This window comes from Girardinichthys multiradiatus, chromosome 5 (assembly GCF_021462225.1).
Source record: "Girardinichthys multiradiatus isolate DD_20200921_A chromosome 5, DD_fGirMul_XY1, whole genome shotgun sequence".
Classification (NCBI taxonomy): domain Eukaryota; kingdom Metazoa; phylum Chordata; class Actinopteri; order Cyprinodontiformes; family Goodeidae; genus Girardinichthys; species Girardinichthys multiradiatus.
This window is the reverse complement of record NC_061798.1, coordinates 40,651,613-40,675,495: the sequence shown is the minus strand read 5'-3', so window position 1 is coordinate 40,675,495 and position 23,883 is coordinate 40,651,613. Positions and strand designations below refer to the sequence as shown.

The following is a 23,883-nucleotide window of genomic DNA, read 5'->3' as shown; positions in this document are numbered from 1 at the left end:
TACTCGTTCTCGTCAGTTGGTAATTAGTTGATCTTATTGGTCTAAAGGCAAAAAAAAAAAAAAAAGAGCGATAAATCTGCTTTACGGCAAAGCGTAGCGAGAGCGTTCCAGAAAATACCAGCCAGGGAGAAATATTTTTCATTCTCCTGCAATTTTATACGTATGTGAGAAATATTTAAATTTGGTAAATAAATAAATAAATGTATATTTAAGTGACTGTCTTGGTAATTGTATTGGTTGTTTACGTGCGTATTTTTATTCTTATGTTTATACGATGATTTAGCGACGGTATTGTTAGCCTGTTAGCTAACTCACAGTTAATGTGTCTAATTTAAAGATTTACGTAAAGAACTGCTCCATGTTTAGTCTCATTGTTTAATCAAGTCCAGCTCTGTCAGACGTTGGTCTAATTACGTCTCTCTTTTTTTTTTTTTCTGACAGAGCGAAAATGATTGAGGTGGTTTGCAACGATCGACTTGGCAAGAAAGTCAGAGTCAAATGCAAGTATCCTTCTGTGGCAGCATGTGGAAAGCATGGTTTGTTGAAAAACAAGTTATAATTATTCCGTTTCTGTCCAGATCTTGTTATATGATTTCAGATTATTCCCGTTTTCCATTACCATCCTTTTAACCTTACTTTGCACGACTATATCTTTTAAACTTTGTTTTGTCAACCCCAAATTGCAGTTCACTTTATGTCTTTAGTTCCAATTAACAATAAATTGCCATCTCAAGACATTTGACAAGACAAACGAGTCCAGTTTATGTCGAGAAATGTGTCACCAAATTAGTCCAGTCTAATACAGTGCAGTGGGTGAAAAGCGGAATGGTTTTCTGTAAAACGTTTTCTGTCTAAGGAAATCCGGCCGATTGTGTTGAGTCAGTTGCTTTGCAGCAATCCATCATCCCGAACAAGCATATGGTAAGAGTGGAAAACAACAACTCACTTTTAAGAAGAAGAAACTTGCAGCAGGACCCAGCACAGTACGGGCAGCCATTTGTCATGACCGACTGGGGGGAGGATAGAGAAGACACAAAACAAAAAGCAAAAGAGAAGCACTGATTCGGTAGTACTTTCTATGTGAAGAAAATGTACACACAGTAAATGGCAACAGCAGCTCCTTTTAATTGCTCTATTTAGAAGAAAAATGTATCTAAATGGAGACATGCTGAACTAGTAGCTCTAAGAATGGAATAAAAAAAGCGAATACATCATTTTAGTTCAGTTTCTTCATCCCAGGAGAGAAACAAGGTTCGACACAGGAAAAGGCCAAAAGTATCACCTTTAGAAAGAGAACATGAAGTTTTTGGCAACAATAGCTAAGCCGATTGCTCCTTACAGGAACATGACACGGATAAATAGAAACACTGTTTCAAGTGTTGCTTCTAAAGAGAGCGAGTTAATGTTAATAGCAGCTATAATGACAGATAATGCATACACAGAGAGGAGTGGGGAAAAAACATAGTGAGGAAAGGTGGTGAGTATGTCTTTCATCAGCCTCAGCCTATAGTTGCATTATCACAGAAATGGCTCAGGATAACATGAGCCACTCTGACTATAAACTTTATTTAAAAGGTGAGTTTTAAGCCTAGTCTTAAAAGCAGGAGAGGATTCTGATAACTGAAAAAGATCTGCCTCCAATTCTACTTTTAGTACCTCTAGGAATGTCCAGGAAACTGCGTCATATATAAAATCTGTGATTCATGGTGGATCTTGGTTATTAAGGGCTTTTTAAGTAGAAGGAGAATTATACATTCTATTCTGGTTTTACAGGGAGCCAAATAAGAGCAGCTAAAATGGGGTAATATGCGCTCTATCTTTTAACCTTTTCATTATAGTTCTCAATGCAGCATTTTGGAAAAATTCAAGGCTGCTCAGGACATCCTGATAGTAAAGTATTACTGTAAAGTATTTCAGTATTACAGTAGTCCAGCGTTGAAGTAACAAATGAACTAGTTTTTCTGCATCACCAGATGTTTGATTTGGGCAATATTGCAGAGGTGAAAGAAGAAGGTCCTATAAACTTGTTTTAATATTGGATTTAAATAACATGTCCTGGTGACACCAAGGTCCTTTACTGCGTTACCAGCGGCCAGTTAATGCCATTCAGAATAAGGGACTGACAAAGCATTTTTCTTATAAAATGAGTGTTTTAACAAAACTAATCCATGCATTCGCTACTCTGTGGCTGGACAATTGCATTTTTTTATTATCAGTAGAACCTCTTCACACTAAAATGCTACAGCGTCAGTTCTGATGACACTAAAACATCATAGCACTGAAACAACACTGATGATAGTCACGAATGATATTCTCCTGGCCTCAGATAATGGTCTTGTGTCTGGACTCGTCCTGTCAGATCTCAATGCTGCATTTGATACAGTCGATCATAGTATTTCTTACAAAGGTTCAAACATGCTGTTGGGATTCTTTTAAATTCAGACAAGATTGAAGTAGCTATCAAGAAAAAAGATCATTCAGTTATTACGGTCTTGTCTGTTTTCTGCATTGCAGAGTAACTTTTAACCCAACAGAACGTCAACATAAAGAATTTCCCCAATTCAAAATTGAATCTGTTTGTAGACTAAGGTTTTATTAGCTCATTGAAGCCCATTTTGCATAAGTCCCATCACGCTGCCTCTTAACTGCCATATTCAGCTCAGAGGATACTATTGGAGATCTGAAGAAGCTCATTGCAGCTCAGACAGGCACACGATATGACAAGATTGTATTGAAGAAATGGTAAGCTGCTCATTTGAGATAATCCCACATCTTCTCACATTTGCTGGAACATTTCCTCACATTTTGGTTTGTTTTGTTTTAAAGGTATACCATATTCAAGGACCACGTGACTCTTGGAGACTGTATCCTTAAACCACTCTTTTCTGTCTTGCGCTGATCGGTGATCCTGCAATAGGTTACTGTCAATCACAAACAACTGTTTACTTTTTCAGAAAGTTAATTTTGTTTGTTGTATATGGGGCTGTAGTTTGGCTGGAACTAGTATTTTTGTTGGCCTATTTTGACTGGATTATGTACCCTGCCACGGAGCAGAAATGGTTTGAAGAGCACAGTAAGTAGTTTGCCGTGTTGCTTTGGCCCACGCATTGCATCTGGGGGATGCAAATCCGATCCATATAGGCCCCTCCTTCCACCGATCAGGACTTAAAAGATCTGGAACTGACATCTAGTTTGAACAAAACGCAGCACATCTTCAGGGGTTTGATGGTGTCCATGCCTTGACATGTTAGGAGATGTCTGGGCAGGAAAAGGGGGCCGATGTCCTATTAGAAGAGTGGTCGCATTGTTTTGCCTGATTGCTGGAAACCTTTGTGGTTGTAGTTTGTGAAGCTTCTGTTATTTCAGTGTGTTCACTCTTTTTCCTGATGTTTAGGCATGTACTAACTTAAAGTGTTGAGAAGCATGCAGGCAGCTGTGTTACAACAATGTTACAAACATGTAATATCATACACTCAAATTACTAATCTGTTTATTTGTGACTGTTTAACTTGTTTTAATAATATATATTGCTGTGAAAATGGTTTCGCTGCTTTTCAGATTCCTTCTGTTTTTGCTTTTTTGTAACTTAAATGTTTCGGATCATCAAACAAATTTCAGTATGGAAGATAACCTAAGTAAATTCATAAACCAGTTTTCAAATGACGATTTTATTTATTTAGAAGGGAAAGAACCCAACCTGTCCACATCTTGTTAGATCCTGAATGGTCTTTTGATTAACCACCGTTTTTGGAAAGCTGAGTTAAATTTCACAAGACACATCCAGGTCCGATTACTGCCAGACCCGTTGAATCAAGGAATCACTTAAAAGATCAGAAAAAGCGGCACATCATGCTCTGATCTAAAGACATTCTAGAATAGCTAAGAATGAAGTAATTGAAATAAGTCTGCAAAATGGCTGCAAAGCTAAGACTTTCGCACTCCAGCAGGCCACAACAAGAACCGTCATCCACAAATGGAGAAAAAGTGGAGAAAGTCTCCAGAAGTGGGCAACCTATCAGAATTACTCAGAGTTCATCAAGGACTCATGCAGGAGATCAAAACAGTCTGACTTGTCTCAGTTAAAGTTTGTGATCATGATTCAACAATAAGAAAGAGACTTGGCATCAAATGGAGAGTTTATAGGTCAAACCCACGGCTGAAAAAACAAAAATGAAGGTTTTGGCTGGCTTTGTCAAAGTCTGGGCTTAATTCTGATTAAGATGTTGTGGGATGACCTTTAATTTATTGTTCATGCTTGATTAAAGCAACTCTGCAGGAGGGGGTCAAAATGTCTCCACAGTGATGTTAAAAAACCCATAACTACTGATCACAAATATTTAACACCCGATTAGGTTTAGATTGCAGTTAGTTTTACACATAGGGCCAGGTTGGCTTAAATTGCCTTTTTCCCCCTTATTATTATAATCTGCATTTGAGAACTGGATTTTGTGTGCAGTCAAGTTATTCTTTTCTGATATTGAATTTTTTTGCAAATGCAAGACATTCAAGTTTGACAAAAAAGCCAAAACCGAAGTACGTGTAACTATTTATTGGTAGTTATTTTACACTTGTGCTCTTAAACTCAAACTGTTGTTCTTAACTGTTGATCCTTCAGATGAAATCCATGATGGAATGAACCTGGAGTTGTACTACCAATAGATGAAAAGAAGATGAGAAGGAAGACCACAAGTCAAAGACGCTTAAACACACACTTCAGACGCACACACACACACACACGGATGCAGCAGAGAGCGACTATGTCCTCCATCTAGAGGGCGGAAAACACACTGACATCACACATTTTAGTATAACCAGTTATTACGTGAAAGATATGTTCCTATCAAAATACATTTGTGTTGATATTTTGTAAATAAATGTGGTTTTACCCACAAGACAAGTTTCTGGTCATCGTTGTACATTTGAAGGAAAAATAAATTGTCTTTAAATGTACCCGGTTAGATTGAAATTGTTCCGTCACTGTCACTAATGCAGTGTTTTTTATTAACAGTTCATTTCTGTGGTGAAAATTAATGGTGAGGAAAAAACACAGCTATGGTTGTACAAAGTGATCAAATAATTTGAAGTGGAAGTAAGGTTAAGCAACTAGAAGGATACTTCTGTCGAGATGTAATCAGCAGGGTTCCTTTGCATTTTTATGGAAATTATAACATTTCCATTATTTATTAATCCAAAAACATTAACTTGTTGACAAATGGCTATAATTTGGGTTTTGGTCTTTGATTTTTTTTTTTCCTTTTCTTTTCTATGTAAGTTCAGGTCCACAGCTTCATTTAAATTAGCTTCTAAACCGTCTAGTTCAGGTTTTAATACTGGTGCTGCCGTTCTGAAACTGGGTCCAAATAATTTTTGAACATTTTTCCAAACAGAATAAAGCTGTGATAGATCACTGTGACCTTAGAGGGATTTAATGTAGATTAATCGAGTGCAGATGTTTCTCTGTAGTACAGATTTTCAGATGGAACAGACCTAAATATGTCCAAATGCAAAAAAAAAAAAATCTGAATTTTTTTTTTATTGTCACACTGAAGAAGACAACTTCAGGAACTGTTCCATTGTAGAGGATCGGGATTTTTTTTTTTTTTTCGAGATAAATTTCCAGAACAATTTTATACACATAGCTTTATTCACATATTTTTTATATGTAGCCCTTTAACAAGGTTTAGGCTGGATCTTTTGACCTCTTGTGTCAGTATGGTACATTGTTTTGTTAAACCTTATCCTTTCTGTCCTTTAATTCTTCCACATGCTTTTCCTTCCTCCTTTCTTTTGTCATCCTTTTGTTCCTCCCTCATGGCCTTCCTTCTTTTTCTGTTCTTCCCGTTTTCAGTTCTTACAGGTTCCATAAATACTCCTGTCCACTGTATAAATTTCTACCCTAACTTCTTGCTGAATCGAGAAGTCTGGAAAGTTCAGGAAATTTTAGATTGAAAAATGTGTAGAACCCTTTTTGTAATAATTCATCAAAAATGACCCCATTATGATATGTGACCAGTAAGGGTCACCCCAACTGTGTAGTCTACCATCACTGACTGTGTTGACTGCAGGTCTGAACTGGTTGTTTGTCAGTGATAATTGTTTCTCTTGACTTCAAAAGCCATTACTAACAATTCAAGATCTTCAAGTTTCTCTCTTAAAATAGTCTGTTTTCCAGAGTGCATTCAGTTCCAAATTAGTTCTCATAATGTTGTCTATACAGGTCCTTCTCAAAATATTAGCATATTGTGATAAAGTTCATTATTTTCCATAATGTCATGATGAAAATTTAACATTCATATATTTTAGATTCATTGCACACTAACTGAAATATTTCAGGTCTTTTATTGTCTTAATACGGATGATTTTGGCAAACAGCTCATGAAAACCCAAAATTCCTATCTCACAAAATTAGCATATCATTAAAAGGGTCTCTAAACGAGCTATGAACCTAATCATCTGAATCAACGAGTTAACTCTAAACACCTCCAAAAGATTCCTGAGGCCTTTAAAACTCCCAGCCTGGTTCATCACTCAAAACCCCAATCATGGGTAAGACTGCCGACCTGACTGCTGTCCAGAAGGCCACTATTGACACCCTCAAGCAAGAGGGTAAGACACAGAAAGAAATTTCTGAACGAATAGGCTGTTCCCAGAGTGCTGTATCAAGGCACCTCAGTGGGAAGTCTGTGGGAAGGAAAAAAGTGTGGCAGAAAACGCTGCACAACGAGAAGAGGTGACCGGACCCTGAGGAAGATTGTGGAGAAGGGCCGATTCTAGACCTTGGGGGACCTGCGGAAGCAGTGGACTGAGTCTGGAGTAGAAACATCCAGAGCCACCGTGCACAGGCGTGTGCAGGAAATGGGCTACAGGTGCCGCATTCCCCAGGTCAAGCCACTTTTGAACCAGAAACAGCGGCAGAAGCACCTGACCTGGGCTACAGAGAAGCAGCACTGGACTGTTGCTCAGTGGTCCAAAGTACTTTTTTCGGATGAAAGCAAATTCTGCATGTCATTCGGAAATCAAGGTGCCAGAGTCTGGAGGAAGACTGGGGAGAAGGAAATGCCAAAATGCCAGAAGTCCAGTGTCAAGTACCCACAGTCAGTGATGGTCTGGGGTGCCGTGTCAGCTGCTGGTGTTGGTCCACTGTGTTTTATCAAGGGCAGGGTCAATGCAGCTAGCTATCAGGAGGTTTTGGAGCACTTCATGCTTCCATCTGCTGAAAAGCTTTATGGAGATGAAGATTTCATTTTTTAGCAAAACCTGGCACCTGCTCACAGTGCCAAAACCACTGGTAAATAGTTTACTGACCATGGTATCACTGTGCTCAATTGGCCTGTCAACTCTCCTGACCTGAACCCCATAGAGAATCTGTGGGATATTGTGAAGAGAACGTTGAGAGACTCAAGACCCAACACTCTGGATGAGCTAAAGGCCGCTATCGAAGCATCCTGGGCCTCCATAAGACCTCAGCAGTGCCACAGGCTGATTGCCTCCATGCCACGCCGCATTGAAGCAGTCATTTCTGCAAAAGGATTCCCGACCAAGTATTGAGTGCATAACTGTACATGATTATTTGAAGGTTGACGTTTTTTGTATTAAAAACACTTCTTTTATTGGTCGGATGAAATATGCTAATTATGTGAGATAGGAATTTTGGGTTTTCATGAGCTGTATGCCAAAATCATCCGTATTAAGACAATAAAAGACCTGAAATATTTCAGTTAGTGTGCAATGAATCTAAAATATATGAATGTTAAATTTTCATCATGACATTATGGAAAATAATGAACTTTATCACAATATGCTAATATTTTGAGAAGGACCTGTATATGTATGTTATCATTTTAAAGATAAGAAACATAAGTATTGTCCCACCAGAGAGCACACTGATGACTTCATGTCGCATCCTTTTCTTGCCGTGTCACAAATTCTAAGCCCTGAATTTAAAATCAAAAATGCTGTGGCAATCACACATACAGTACATCTTCAATCTGTGAAGAGTGCCTTTATTTCTGAATCAAGTCTCACAGCAAAACTGAAATTTGTTTCATGAAGGTACCTTGCAGAAGCATTCGAGCAGATCAGTGTTGGGCTTTTCCTAACAGACGTTTTTAGTCTGATCATATAAAAAAAATAATTACCCTTAAACATGAACAAGCTTCAAAGAACTTGTTCTTGCACTATGTATCCAGTGCAATCAAAAACCCTTCAAAAGTCACCTACTTAGTAAATAGATTTCACATTTGTGTAATTTAACCTGCTGAAGGCCTCAGAGGTTAGTTAGAGAACATTGGTGAACTAACAGCATCATGAAGACCAAGGAACACAGAAAACAGGTCAGGGATAAAGTTGTGGACAAGTTTAATGCAGTTATAAAATAATATCCCAAACTTTGAACATCTTACGGATCAACCATTATTGGAAATAGTTTGTTAAAACTGTTAACTGCTAAGATGTGGTTGTCCCCCTAAACTGACAGGCCGGGCAGAGGAACCAAGGGGGTCATTGTAACTAAAGGAGAAGTAAAGATCTACATCTTAGGTCAGAGAAAGTCTTAGTGGTGCTGGTCACAAATGTGGCTTATGAGTTGCAAGAAGAAACATATTGGTAAATAAATCCATATGAACTTCTGTTTAATGTTTGCCACAATCCTTGTAGAGGATACAGCAAGTATGTGGAAGACGGTTTTGTGGTCACAAACAAAACTGTATGTGTTTAAACTAACGCGGACCCCATGCCCACAGTGAAACGTGGTGGGAGCTTCATGCTGTGTGGATGCTTTTCTTCAGCAGGGTTGGGGAAGATAGAGGGAGTTAATAAGAAGACGGATGGAGCTAAATGCAGGACAACACTGAAAGAAAACCTGTTAAGAGTTTGGAAAAGGGGTGGAGGTTCATCGTCCAGCAGGACTACGGCCCTAAACTTGGAGCCAGAGCTACAAAGAAATGATAAGGTTTAAAGTACATTCTTGGCATTTAAATGGCCCAATCAAACCTCTGACCTAAATCTTGAGTTTAAGTTTGCGATACATGAATAAGACAGGTCAATCCAGCTGAACAAAAGTTTTATTCACATCACTGGACATCCAGCAGCAGAACCACATTTCCTTTCACACGCACACATCACACTCATGCATATGTCTTAATGCAGTCGCTCACGAAGACCCTTTCACATTCAGATCGGGTTAAAAGATCTCATGTAGGTGGAAGTCAGCAGTAATCAGAGTAATCCTCCTCCACATAATTGGATGGAAATAAGCCCACCTGGAAGTAGAGGTAAAAATTAAGACAAGATGTCTCCAGATATTTGAGTTTTTTGTCGTCATGTGTAGATCTCTCGATAATCTCACCCGGCCGTAGACTTCTCCCTTCCACCAGCCACTGTGGCCCTTCTTGGAGAGGATCTTGATGGTGTCCCCCTCTCGCAGGGACAACTCGGTGCGGTCCCGGGCTGAGTAGTCATATCTGGCCCTCACTAAGCCGAAGCTCCTTATGCTACCCCCTGTGAGACAGAGCCCACATTGCAGCATGAAGGGGCTTGACATAACATTGACATTTTGAAACATTTATGTGGAAGAGCCTTATGAGAGTATTTGTCACCTATTTATGTCCGTTACTATGGTCTACATGAAGCCACAGCCAGGAAATAATTAGCTAATACAGGAGGATCTCAAAAAAACTGAATGTCATCAAAATGTTCATTTATTTTAGTAATTCAGATAAAAATGTGGTGGATTAACTATCAGAGGGACATGTTTTAAAAAATAGGACATTTCAATATTACATAACATGAATAAAAAGAATTTTTTTTATAATATAGACATTATGTTATGGCCAAGACAATCTTCTGTACACTATTAAAGCTGCAGAACTATAATCCATTGTTTCATTTACATTCATTCATCAAGCAAACACATTCCGATAATGAGAAACACAGATACAACTTCCTATTTATGTTTTTTTTAAATAACTGGAATCAGTTTGCCTGATAAATGTCTGTAAATGAAACCTTACATATACAATTTTGCAACATTAACATTATTTGTGAGTTCCGTCTTTTTGTTTTGGAGATTGGTCATTCATCGAGACACCATTTGAGCGATGACTGCTTACTTGACTGTTGTCCAGCAGAAAGTCATTGACACTCTACATGAACAGGCAGCCACAAAATGTTAATATTAAAGAAAATGGCTGTTTGCAGAGGGCTGTGTCCATTAATGGAAAGCTGAATGGAAAGAAAATAGTGTGGTTGAATAAAGGTGCACCAGCAACAGAGATGACCACAGCCTTGCGAGGATTGTAAAGTAAAGCATATTTAAGAATTTCAGGATGATTTATGATGGGTCTTCGCTCCAAGATTATATTATTTTCAGTATGATGACATTTCTGTATTTTTTAAATTGGTCTTATGTAATATTCTGGTCCTAGAAGCATTATTTGGGGTTTTCATTAGCCATAATCGTCAATATTAACAAAAAATAAATGTCCGAGATATATAATTCTGTGTATATTCGCTCTCTATGATATGTGAGTTTCACCTTTTGAATTTATTACTGAAATAATTTTTTTATGACAGTCTGATTTAATAAATACTGAAAAGGGCTAAAAATGTCTCTTGATTTTGACCGATATTTATCGTGGATCACCTCATCTGAGTAGCATAAAAGAGCAAACATAAATAGATCCCCAGCATACCCGAGTCTTACTTAAATGTGATCACAGGAAGTGCTTCTGTACCTGGTGCTGTGTTTGGTGTGTTATTAGATGAGTTGCTTTGCTCAGGCTGTTTAAAAGGGATGCACAGCGTCGTGTCCACATCCTTGAAGTACTCTTTCAGAGAATTCTTCTGGTAAAACTCAATCATTTCCTAATGAATTGGAAAAGGTTGATGAGAAAATAAAGATGGGTAATAAAAATGGAAATTATATCAATCAGAAATCCCCTGCATTGGAATGGCTCCATCGCCTGAAACTCACGATTAAACCTCTAAATGCCTTCTTGTCGTTGATGCGGTACAGGCCTTCACAGGAGGTGATCTTGATATGTCTGATGTCCATGTTGAACCTGGAGAGCACCCAGAGGGATCATTAGTTTAAACAGGAAAGAGAAGAACTGTCATGATCAGCGACGAGCTCGATTTTTAACAGCTCATTATGTTTACACATATAAGAGTAAAGCAAGGGGATTAAGTCACATTTTGAAACTATAGTCTAAGAAAAAAATTAGAGAGTTCTTCGTTAGAATGACTGACATTTAGATTATCAACAGCAGATGGAAAGCCCATTGTTTTAATTCACTCTGAATCTGCTGAACTTCTGCAAACAGGAGCAATGATTTCCAGTCAAACTGAGCAGCATTCCTTTGTTTATAAAGATTTTTTTTCCCTGCAGCTGAGAAGTGATATAAAACAGTTCATGCAGGTAGTTTACTTTGTTTTTAATTACTAAAGATTTAGTTATAGATCTGGACTTGAACTTAGCCATTTTAACGTATGAATATGCTTTGTCCTTTAATCTAAAGCATTCCATTGCTTCTTTGCCTGCATGTTTGGGCTTGTTGTCCTGTTGGAAGGTGAGCCTCTGGCCCAGTCTCAACTCTTTAACAGCCTCTGACAGGTTTTCTTTCAGGACTTCCCTGTATTTAGCTTCATCCATCCTCTCATCAACTCTGACCAGCTTCCCTGTCCCTGTCCCAACAGCATGATGCTGCCAACGCCGCATGTCCCTGTGTGGATGGCTCAGATTGATGTGCCGTGTTAGTTTTCCTCCACATATAGTGTTTTGCATGTATGTAAAAACCATAAACTTTGGTCTCATCTGAACAGAGCTGTTCCTCTACATGTTTGATGTGTTTACTACATGGCTTGTAGCAGAGTGCAAGGGGCCTTATTGTGTCTTTCCTTCATCATTGCCTTTATCTCATGCATAAAGACCATCTCTGAGCTGTGTTTGGCTTATTCCCATAAAGTTCCAATGAAAACATAAAACAATCTATGTGCTTATAAAATCAGTTCCAGGGGTGTAAAAGTTCAAGGCAAATGAACATTATTGCAAGACAATAAAAAAAGTTGCTTACACAAAGATTCCTACTCCTGCACTTACAGTAGACTTTAATGTCATGTAAATACTGGTGAAATAATGTTTAACATGACAAACAAACTGGAAAATACTGTTTGTTCAAATAAAGACGACTAAATCACTCTTTGTAACTGCACATGAAAATAACAAAGGAATATTAGACAGCTAACGGTTTCTTACTTGATGCTGATTGCAAACTCTCCTCCATCCTTTTGCCTCACAAGGAAAGTTCCATCAGACCGTGATATCAACAGGTTTTTGGCAGCGGTGCGGTCCATGTTCCCTGCAAACCTTTAATCAAAGATAAAATATAAAAGAAATAAGCAGGGAATGTTATTTTCAGGCTGTTATTTTAAGACTCTTTAGGGGTGGAGTTCCAGAGCTTGGCTGAATAATAACCTAAAAGTTGCCTCATTTCTCCAGGTTTGAGTGTTAGGTATCAGCTTTTAGATTAAATCTTAAAATCAATTATAAAAGCCACAGGAAGTCAGAGGAGGAATCTGAGTGTTGAAGTAATGTATATAATATGTTCTGGACAGTAATAGGAAATTATAGTAATATAATCTGGATAAAACTGAAATTCAGTAATATTGGGAAGGTAAAAAATATTCAACGTTTTCTTTTGAGTTTTGAAAGAAGATATTCTGCAATACTTCACAACTTTTAAAATAAAGCATAAAAACACACTTAGGCCCAAATCACTGAACTTCCCTGGTTATGAAATATCAGAAAACACTGCAGTTTTAATTCCCACGCTAATCTTCCAAATCACTGCTCAGTCACATTTATTATTTATGTCATGAAACTACTTTGTACCTGACCAATTTTACTATTTAATTGTGTCCTTCTTTTTTATGATTGATAGATAGAGAGAGAGAGAGAGAGAGAGAGAGAGAGAGAGAGATAGAGAGATAGAGAGATAGAGAGATAGAGAGAGAGAGAGATAGAGAGAGATATAGAGAGAGAGATAGATAGATAGATAGATAGATAGATAGATAGATAGATAGATAGATAGATAGATAGATAGATAGATAGATAGATAGATAGATAGATAGATAGATAGATAGATAGATAGATAGATAGATAGATAGATAGATAGATAGATAGATAGATAGATAGATAGATAGATAGATAGATAGATAGATAGATAGATAGATAGATAGATAGATAGATAGATAGATAGATAGATAGATAGATATTTCATCCAGATGGGATTTGTATTTGAGTACTTGAGTAATATTAACCACTAAGTGGGAGTAGTAAAGATTCTTTTGTCTAATTCACAAGTTGTCTTTGGACAATTCTTAAAAATATTATCTTTTTTAAAAATGTTAGTCATAATCTTGGGCACACTAGTACTTATTAGACAACAACCCCTGTAAGCTAGGGTTATTTATATTTTCCACAGTAGAAATCGTGCTGAGCTGTGTCATCCCATCAGTGGTGCGCAACAGTATCTTTCAAGCACAACTTTGAAAACCAGCATTTTTTCTCAGTATGTGCTTCTGTTTTTAAGGCTATCATTAGTGTGTTTTTCTCTGTGTCAGGACTATGGTGTTTCCCAGTCAATTCTGCTGAGGAGGAACTCAGACTACATGAGGCTATCTGTGGTTGGTAAGTGAGTAATTTCACTCAGTTCCTGTTCATACTCACCAGAGGAAGCCAGACAGGTCTGGGGTTGGCCTCTGGAAAACAGTAAGATCACACAGAGGTTACATGTAAGTCCACTGTTATGGGGATAATAATTCCTCACTTCCTAATACTGTGAATGTTTACTTAAATGCTACAAATGGTAGCAACGGTAAACAAGTCTAAAACACAATAGACTTCACAGAAAATGTTCTTTTGCAGTTTTGCACGTTTGAACATTTTCTGTTCCTGAAAGCTTAGGTTATGTTGTGCAGCAGTTTGTGCTGGCTGATGTGCTTACAGAGACGTAGGGCTGAACCTTTTGGCATGGAAACCACCCCACTTGACCAGTCGTCAAATTTCTTCCCTGAGAAACACACAATCAGATTGTCAAAATTGATGAACCAGGCTGTCCTTACAGCACACATGCTCATTTGAACATACATAAATCTTTTAGCTTCAGAAAAACTCTGCGGTGACACATTTAACATGGTATTTTTGCAAACGCTGCATTGATAGTGTAGCATTAAAAGTATGCATCACACCCATAAGTGAAGCGGGAGAAAATGGTTACTTGGAGACGTGGTAACACAGAAAACCACCAGACCATGACAGACAAATGATGTTTACAAACACACATATCCAGGAAGTCTGCAGGTCGGTCCAAAATTCCTCCATTTAGCAACGGTGGAAATAACGATTATTCAGAATTACTTTAATGCAGAACGTTTGTTGCATCCAACCACCTAAAGACTTACAATGCAAAGAAAACCCAGTTATCGTCATTTCTGTTCATCTCCTACTGATTGGTATATATAAATGAAACATGTACCTACTCCCTGACTTCAATAAAATACACTCAGAGGACAGTACATGCTTTGTATCTATGCATATTGAAGAGAATAAAACAGGTATCCACTTTATTGCTCTTGGTACTGTTGGATAATTGATTGTTATCAGCTTCAAGTATGACTGCTGCAGGGAAGTGGTTTGTTTTGGTTTGTACGGAGTATTATTTTTTAGGTAACTGGTTAGTTCAGTTACATTTCCTATTTTTTATTTCTGTTGTGAAAATCACACATCAGCTGGTGCTTTTTAAAGATAAATTATTCGTGCAATCAGCGGATTATTTTGAACGATTACCAACAGATGAGAAATAAGGACAAATTAAGCTGGAGAAACTGCATTTAAACTGAGTCTTTTGCCTCAGGGAGGATAGAAATTCTTATCTCAATGCTTGATCTACAACTGACCATCAACAAGGAAATGTTTGTGGCCAAGCTTGATCTTCAGTCAGTGAAGCCAATAGTGGCTGGAGCTCTGGGTAACGTCACTTCCTGTTTTCGCTGTTGGTGGATTGTTTGGTGTGTGAAGCTCTCTCGTTTGATCTGATTTCTCTCTACTGTGATATCTCTTACTTGTTATAATACATAAGCACGTTAAAACACTTACTTTCTGTTGCTACTTTTAACGTTTGGGGACTCTCCGTGTTTACACGGTTTTTCTAGTACTGGTAAGGGGTCGCTAGCTTAGCGTTAGCTTTAGCTCCACCATGGCTACCCGTTCTGCTGTTTCTCTGAGTCTTCTCCTCTCTCCTGTTCTCTGTGTCAGATGTTCAGTTACTCCTCGGCCTCCTTTAGCGATAATGGTACATGTAATAAATGTAGCATTTTTGTAGCTTTGGAGGCGAGGGTGTCGGAATTAGAGGCCCGGCTGCGCGCTGTTGAAAAACCAGCAGATAGCAGAGGCCCCTTAGCCAGCGCGGAGCCACCGAGGGTAGCTCCCCGTAGCAGTCCTCCAGCAGAGCCCGCGCAGCCGGGGCTTCAGGCCGGCTGGGTGACGGTAGAAATCATAGTCCTAGATCTCAGCCCACAGGTCACCACCAATCCGTCTGCATTTCTAACAGATTTTTCCCGCTCAGTGACACACCCGCTGAGAAGCCAATTCTGGTAATTGGCAGCTCCATAGTCAGAAACGTGGCACTAGAGACACCAGCGACTATAGTCAAATGTCTGCCAGGGGCCAGAACGGGCGACATCAAATCCTACCTGAAACTGCTCGCTAAGGATAAGCGTAAATACAGTAAGATTGTTATTCACGCTGGCGGTAATGACACCAGGTTACGTCAATCGGAGGTCACCAAAGTTAGTGTTGCTTCGGTGTATAAGTTTGCCAAAACAATGTCGGACTCCGTAATTTTCTCTGGTCCCCTCCCTGATCTGACCAGTGACGACATGTTTAGCTTCATGCAATTTGCTTGGTTTCCTTAGACAGAAAAACGTTTTATGCAATTTGAATAAATAACTAACTCTGACTGCACTGTTCAATGGTTAGGATTAATAGGAATGTATGTACCTGACTGTTGTGAAGTGCCTTGAGACAACATGTGTTGTGAATTGGCGCTATATAAATAAACTGAATTGAATTGAATTGAATAGGATTAACAGTGCTGCTGAGAGCTGATCTGGTATAATTTTAGGGTTAAAAAATAACGAGTAAATTTTTTAAATAATTAGTAATAATTCATTAGCACATTACATCCCAGTCTTTCACCTACAACAGGAAATTACCTAAATATAGTAAAAAAAAACAAAAACAAGTAGCTCAGTGATTTAAAAGCATTAAAAACACAAGATCAATACAGAATTAAATTGTGTTTTTTCCCGTTCTCTCCTGTAGCAGTTGATTTGACAAGGTAGAAAAATATGCTTGCTGATTCAACAAAAGTCAGTTTCTTCAGGTCAGCATGCCTAAACTTAAACTCAAGAGACCGTTTACATGTAAAAAGTCTGGACTGGAAGTTGCCAACAGAAATTATGCAATGTATCACATGACCTAAGAATAAGTTGGATAGGAAAAAAACTCAGCATAATAACAAAAGGTGTGTTTCCACTTCAGAAACCTTCAGGAACCAGGGTGATTTGTATGGAGCCATTCTTTAACCACATCTGTTTCCACTGCATCTACCAGGATCAAAGCCGATTATCCATGTAGAAATGTACCTCAGAAAATGGCCCTAGAAAATGGCCCTTAATATTAACCTGAACCTTCCGCGTTAAGCTTTGTGTAGGGAGCTTAACATGTTGGATTGCATTATGTTTTAGTCAGTTTAAACCCATCTTATACTGATTATACTTTCTGTTAACTTTAACTGTAACCGATTTTCAATCATAGACTTCTGCTTTTGGGAATATGTCAAGAGATAGAGACAAATTCTTTCAGTCGAAATGATATTTTAGCTTTTTAAACAAATTATTTTTGCACGCACCTTCTTAATTGATCATCTAAAATTTGGAAGATCACAAACTTCAAGCCTACGTACTACATAACATTCCACCTAAAATGGCAGGGAGGGAGAACATTAATCAAAAAAGCTAAGTAGCCTAAGATCTGTCCTTTAATAGAAGAGTTGCAAGAAGATCCAACAAGTCATTGTTGAGAGAAAGTCATGAGAAGACCCAAGTTTGCACAAGCCTTGTAGGGGACACTGTAAACATGTGGACGTAGGCGCTCTTGTCAGATGAGACCAAACTGAACTTTTTGGCCTAAATGCAGATCAATATGTTTGGAGGATAACTAACACAATCCATCTGAACACACCACCCTTATGTTGAAACAATGGTGGTGGCAGTTCACCATCTAGCTGGACAACAACCCCAAACATACAACTAGAGCTACGATGGAATGGTTTAGATCCAGCAATATTCATGTCCTAGAATGGTCCAATCAATTTTCAGACCTGAATATGATTTGTATTTGTAAAAAAAAAAGATGACAGTCATGAACATTTGTACCTAGTGCTGTAGGAAAACTATACTTTCATAAATGAAGCTTATCTTCTGGAGTTGCTCTAAAGTAAGCCAAACATACCAATTTTAATGAAAATATCTTAGCTTGCCATTTTAACAAGGCCCTCTGGCTTCATCTCAAATATAAAGTGACAAAACCTATTATATAACAATGTGCCAGGGCATAAAAAAGCAGGAACATCAAACTTACGCAGCTAAATGAAACTCCGTCTATTTATTTTTCAAATCCGCCTTCAAATTAATCTCACAGACTGCAATAAGCGCAGGAAGGAGTAGTGCAGTGAAGGAAACATCTCAAACATCTGAAAATTCTACAAGAAATAGAGTGACCTCTGAATAGCGATCCAGTCTTACCTCCCACCAGGCCAGGTCAACATTGGCCCGGCTAAGCTCAATAATGTCAAATTTCAAGAGCTGAAGAGGCTGGCCAAAGCCCACAGGGGGCGGCGGCAGGCCATAATACTCCTGACACACCTCCATCTTTGGACATCCTAGAAATATAGAGGAAATAGAGAGGATGCTATAATATTTGAAAGGGCATTTAAAAATAGCAGTCCTGGACGTTCAGTTGTATGATAAAGTATTTGCTCCATTACAGGAGTTTTTCTGTTTTTTTTGTTTTTTTTATGACTACAATATTTCAGATCATCAAACTTATTTTTAATATCGGACAAAGACAACATGAATAAATACAAAAAGCGGTTTTTAAATAATTTACTTATTTATGAAGGGTAAAAAACGATCCAAACGTGCAGCGTAACTCTGAATGATGGTCTGACATCATTTAGACAGAGCAGAATTCAAGGTTCCATCGATTACCTAAAGCAGCCCCAGACCATCACAATACCAGCACCATGTTTGACTATAAGTCTGATCTATCTTCTCTGAAATGATACGATAATTTTTACACCAGATGTAATCAGACGCACACCTTCCAAAAAAGTGCACTTTTGTCTCGTCGGTCCACATAACATTTTACGAACTGTCCCGGAGATCATCATGAAGTTTTTAGGCAAACGTGAAATGGGCCTTTGTGTTCTGTTGATCACCAGTGCTTTTAGGCTGGAAGTCTCCCATGGGTGCCATTTTTGCCCGGCCTTTTTCTTAGTGTTGAAATATGATCCCTGACCCTGATTAAGGCAAATAAAGCCTGCAGGGTTTTAGATGTTGCTCTAGGTTATTTTGTGAACTGGATGACCTTTTGAGGTGGTCCCAAAATCAGTTTTTGAAAGGCTGGCCACACCTGGAAAGGTTCACCACCGTTCCATGCTTATTCTGTATGTAGATAATGGCTCTCACTTTAGTTCGCTGGAATCCCAAAGCCTTAGGAATATAGGGTTTGATGATCTGAAACTTTTGAAGTGTGACAAGAAAAGTAAAACTATAAGAAATCTGTAGGAGGGCAAAATCCCTTTTCACAGCACATGATGCATGTATAAAAGATTAAAAAGTATAAACTGGAAGGTTAGGTTTATTGTATATGCAAAAACATACCAATGGTGGAACTCCCTGGGGATCTGTGTGTTTTATCCTGAGGGAGCAAAGAATAGTGGTAAAACGTTTTAAAGAGTGGCACAAATTAAATTTAACCAGCAGTATTGATTCTGTTAATATAAAACAATTTTGTACCTGTCTCCTAATATTGGCAGAACTATCTGTAAATTGCACAGGACAGTTAATTTAATAAGAAACACTTACCAAAACCAGAGTGGTTTTGCAACTAAAAAGGCATGGGTACGTACCTGAGTTCCGTCCACATGCCGGGACTCTGCCTAAACACTCTTTATGTGCCGCCATTTTACAACGAGTGCACTGATAGCCCTGAAAGAACGTCCCTCTGGAGACAACATGGAGAGAATCCACCCTAGTAAACACTTTTTAAATATAACAGGAGTTCTGGGAGGTGGGAATAAATACCTTAACAGCATTGAACAGGCTTTGCAGGAGGTTGTTTCCTCAAAGCAGTGCATCTGGAAGTCGTGGTTATTTGCGGTGGAGTTCTCAGGACACATGTTTGACCTGCAGTTATAGGCACAGTACAAGGCTTTGACCAAAGCTGGACACACAGCTAGTTTTCTTTTGTCCGTCAAGGTTAAATAAAAACTATAAAAATGAACAAATTTTCAAATAAGACAGTAAAAAAAAAAAGAGTGGGATTTAATATGGGGTTCAGTAATGACTATTGTTAAATAAGATGCAAATTCAGTAAAACCTTTCTAGGTGTGAGATGATACAGTTTTTTGCACAAAGAATTTTTCTTCTGTTAAATGTGATCAGTTATAAAAACCACACATGAAGGCATTGCAGCAACGTTAATGTGAGCCACGTGATGAAGTTTCATATCTATTTTGTTTGTCTTTAACAATTCCTCGGGGAAATACTTGATTGTTCAGCTGTGAAAGGTTGCCATATTGTTTTAACAACCCACTCCTTTTCTTCTGTTTTGCACATATTAGGTAGTTTGGTGCTGCTGTGTGTTTGTCCATGTGTGATAACTCACATAGCCATCTCAAACTGTTCCAGCCATTTTTTCTTCAGCTCTCTGGTTTTGAAGTAGAAATCGTAGCCGCACCTCCCATAGCAATCCAGCAAGAGGAACAGATAGGACCACTGTACGCACAGAAACACACGTAGTCTGTTTTATAGATGTCCTAAACATTTACAGGGCCTTGCAAAAGTGTATTTTTTAAAAAACCTTAAACTTTATATGTGAGGGTTCATCATATGTAATAGATCAACACAAAGTGGCACATATAGTGAACAAAAAGAAAAATGATACATGGTTTTTAATTTTGTTTAAACAAACACGATATGTCTTAGTGTGGCATGCATCTGTGTTCATCTTCCCTGAGTAATTACTCTGTAGAACCAGATTTAGTTCCAGTTACAGCTGCAAGTCTTATGTGTAATGTCTTGGTTTAGCAGTATTGGACATTCTTCTTTGTAAAATTGCTCAAGCTCAGTCAGATTTGATGTAGACTGTTTGAAAATATAAATTTTAGGTCTGGACTTTGACTGGACCATTGAAGCACATGAACTTAGTTTGATCTAAACCCTTCCATTGCAGCTCTGACTGCATTTTAAGGGTTCTTGTCCTGCTGGAAGGTGAAAATTTTTCCCAGTCTCAAGTCTTGTGCAGTTTCTAGGAGGTTTTCTTCTAGGACTGCACCGCATTTGCAGTTAAGCTCAGAATTATTCACACCTTTATCAGATTTAGATTGAAATATATTTGCATTCTAACAAGTAGTTTGTTTCTGATAGGAAAGTAGACAGGACCATCCTAAAAGAGGATAAGAAAATGTACAAGGGGTATTATATTTGATTTCTGTTTTTATTTACATTTTAATAAAAACTGGTGTTTTAAAGATTATCTATAACCAGTGAGAAAAGCTTTATAGGTATTATAGCAATCAAAAGCTTTATTGAAATGCTGACCAGCTTTGGTGTTCTCACGATTTATCTTCGGAGTTGAGCTCCAGGTCTTTGAGCTTGGAAGGCCTTCCTTCCATCCTCAATCAAATTTTCTACTATATTCAAGCTTGGAGTCTGGATGGGTTGCTCTAAAATAACTTTAAACCTAAATCCAGGGGTGTGAATAATTTTGGGCTTAGTTGTAGTTCCATCAGTTTTTACCATCAACTATGAGGAGCTTCTCTGTCCGAGATTAAGGAATAGATTCCTACAGCATGATGCAGTCATCATCATGTTTTACTGTGGTGTTTTCATATTTCAGTGTTAAGTTTGCTCCACCCAAGATGTTGTAGATGTGAGCCAAAAAGGTCACTTTTGGTCACATCTGATCAGAGCACTTTTTACCATATGTTTGCTGTGTGCTGAGCATGGGCTGCGTCCAGCTGCAAACTGGACTTTTTATGGTTTTCAGACAGCAATGACTTTCTTCTTGCCACTCTTACGCACAGGCCAGATATTTACAGTCCAGAAGTGTAAGTTCAGACTTTACCACCAGAGGTGTGGATTTCTGCAGCTCCAGTAAAGGTACCATTGGCCTTTTGGCTGCTTCCCTGGTTAATGCTCTCTTTGCCCGGCGAGTCAGTTTTGGTGGACGCCATGTCATGGTAGGTTTGCATTTCTGCTATTATCTTTTCATTTTCAGATGATGAATTAAATGGTTCTCTGTACAGTTTTTTTTAAAGCTTGGGATATTGTTTTATAACCCAACCCAGCTTTAATCCTCTCCACACTTTTACCCCTGAGATGCCTGCTGTGTTTCTTGAGCTTCCTGATGCTATTTGTCCTCTATTGTTCTATAACAAACATCTGAGGTCCTCACAGAAAAGCTGTAATTATACTGAGATTAAACTTACGCAAATTACAATTTATTTAGGAGTATTCATATTCCTATTTGTTAAAAGTTGCAGTTTGTGTTTAGATTGTAATGTAAAGAAAGAAAATGAAGATGTGTAAATAATTTAGTAAAATAATGAATCATACAAGCGTTTCTGTAGCAAAATGAGGATTACCTTCTTGTTGTCCTTTTGCCCCATGGTTTCATCTCGTATCTGGTAGTGATGTAGTTCAATAATATCCTTGAGCTCAAAGGTTTCTCCGCTCTTCTTTTTACAAATGATTACAGCTTTGTCGAAAAGGAACGCATATCTGATGGAAAGTAAAACATGGTGTCAAACAGAAAAAAACTACACAGATGATGATAATTATGATACCGACCTGTCCTGTTTGGACTTTTTCTCTGAGCTGCTGATCTTCAGCTCTCCGTCGATCTTTGGACGGCCGAAGAGAGCCAAAGACTGAGTCTAAGGAGCAAAAGATTATCAACATCACCTCAGGGGACAACTAAAGAACAGCCGAAGAGTAAGCATACAAAACCGAAAAGTGTGACCTCACCAGGTTTTCTATGGACATCTGAAAACTGGTGATTTGTTTGATGATCTCGTTGTCTCGTTTCACTTCATTCACACACTGAGCCAAATCCTGAGAATACACACAGAAATGAGTGACCATAAATAAAAAACACTTCTACTTATGAAATAAAAAATAAACTAACAGACACTTACTCTCATGGAATCTAGACCTGCTCGGAGATTTTCCTTATCCGTTGGGTCGGTGGTGTGTTTCATCAATTCCTAACATAATAAAACAGTATCACATTGTGTAAAACCATCCAGAAAACAAGCATACAGTGGGTGAATATATTATAAGTGTCCACACAGACCTGTAACAGCAGGTGGTATTTAAGGACTCTCTGCATAGGAACCATAAGTAAATCTCTGAGAGAAAAACGGCCACTATTTGCTCTCTTTGAACATTCCTGAGGAAGAAAACAAGAAGTAAATATCTGCTCGGTTTTGTGTCTTTCTTTGATCATGTCCTCAGGAATTTGTATCTTATTGTGGTGTTTATGTTTGCTCTGCATTATATTATACCTAATCTCTCACTACAGTGGTATCGCACACATCTGTCACTTTATTAGAATAATTTCCCTCTTCATGTACACATATATAAGATAAATTATTTTATATGTGTATTGTCATAACTTGGAATATATAGAACAAAAGTCTGAATATATGAAATGAACCTTGAATACGTTGAATGAATAGTCTGGATATATTGCATAAAAGTCAATCTTGCTCCATCAAGTAGGTGTGCCTTCTTGACAGAAATGTGGACATATGCTTGCTCTGTCACAGGAAATTTGCTCAACACATGGGACTTTTGACCATTTTTGTACATTTGTTTATGTCAGTGTTTTTTGAAAACTGCAAAACAACGCTGCATTTGAATCCAGCTACTTGAGAGAGACTTTAATTCAATTTCTTGAGCCTTTCAGGATATACTTTCACAGTTCATTCTACATAAATTCAATAATTCATTCTGGATTTTCAGACTTTTGGACTGTATTATGCATAATTTCATTCTGTCATTTTGCTGATTATCCAGATGTGAGATTAGTCTGCTCTGCAGTTACATATATACACTTGGGTTATATTAAAAACTAATTAAACATTTATATGTAGTGGGCTTTTGCACAAACCCTTTGAAACTTCTTGGTAAAAGCTTAAGAGAAATGAGTAATCTTTTAAATGGTTAGCAGGAGCAGACTCCTCTGGTTGGGTAAAGAGGCCATGCTTAATGAAAAGATACTGAAACCTTTAGTTGGAAGTATATGTATAGGAAAGGACAATGAAATGACTAATAAAATGTATAAATAATAGATCAAAATTGGGCACTCTGTTTTTATGATAAAGTGAAAATTAAGGAAATCAAACTATTAGTTCTCATTTTCACTTCTGAATGCATAGCTCAAGGATGTAAAAAAAAACCCAGAACCAATTTCAAAGGTAGTTTCCCCTCTTTGGATTAAAAATGCTTATCCAGCACAGTTGGACAAAAAAA

General features: G+C 38.0%; 2 protein-coding genes across 4 annotated transcripts in view; one reads left to right on the top strand and one right to left on the bottom strand.

Annotated features, from left to right (window-relative positions):
* Window positions 1-65: 65 nt before the first annotated feature.
* ubl5 (ubiquitin like 5) lies at window positions 66-4,897 on the top strand. 2 transcript variants are annotated; one of them, XM_047366039.1, is made up of 5 exons: window positions 66-160; window positions 442-504; window positions 2,659-2,742; window positions 2,827-2,864; window positions 4,616-4,897. In XM_047366039.1, the coding sequence occupies exons 2-5, from the start codon at window positions 449-451 to the stop codon at window positions 4,657-4,659; spliced, it is 222 nt and encodes a 73-aa protein (XP_047221995.1). In that variant the 5' UTR covers window positions 66-160; window positions 442-448; the 3' UTR covers window positions 4,660-4,897. The 2 variants fall into 2 exon arrangements, with proteins under 2 accessions (XP_047221995.1, XP_047221996.1); XM_047366040.1 differs by having other exon boundaries at window positions 91-184.
* A 4,147-nt stretch (window positions 4,898-9,044) lies between these two features.
* The window catches only part of LOC124869132 (proto-oncogene vav-like), a 30,320-nt gene continuing 15,481 nt past the window's right edge, over window positions 9,045-23,883 (bottom strand). For both annotated transcript variants that reach the window (XM_047366878.1, XM_047366879.1), the window contains exons 12-29: window positions 22,703-22,798; window positions 22,545-22,613; window positions 22,375-22,461; window positions 22,198-22,283; window positions 21,993-22,128; window positions 20,012-20,121; window positions 19,429-19,530; window positions 19,254-19,348; window positions 19,141-19,166; window positions 19,006-19,042; window positions 17,866-18,002; window positions 14,004-14,069; window positions 13,727-13,758; window positions 12,254-12,364; window positions 10,973-11,060; window positions 10,734-10,863; window positions 9,347-9,498; window positions 9,045-9,260 (exon numbers count right to left, since the gene is read on the bottom strand). In XM_047366878.1, the coding sequence (XP_047222834.1) occupies window positions 9,207-9,260; window positions 9,347-9,498; window positions 10,734-10,863; window positions 10,973-11,060; window positions 12,254-12,364; window positions 13,727-13,758; window positions 14,004-14,069; window positions 17,866-18,002; window positions 19,006-19,042; window positions 19,141-19,166; window positions 19,254-19,348; window positions 19,429-19,530; window positions 20,012-20,121; window positions 21,993-22,128; window positions 22,198-22,283; window positions 22,375-22,461; window positions 22,545-22,613; window positions 22,703-22,798 (1,614 nt within the window). In that variant the 3' untranslated portion in view covers window positions 9,045-9,206. The remainder of the gene's footprint in view (window positions 9,261-9,346; window positions 9,499-10,733; window positions 10,864-10,972; window positions 11,061-12,253; window positions 12,365-13,726; window positions 13,759-14,003; window positions 14,070-17,865; window positions 18,003-19,005; window positions 19,043-19,140; window positions 19,167-19,253; window positions 19,349-19,428; window positions 19,531-20,011; window positions 20,122-21,992; window positions 22,129-22,197; window positions 22,284-22,374; window positions 22,462-22,544; window positions 22,614-22,702; window positions 22,799-23,883) is intronic.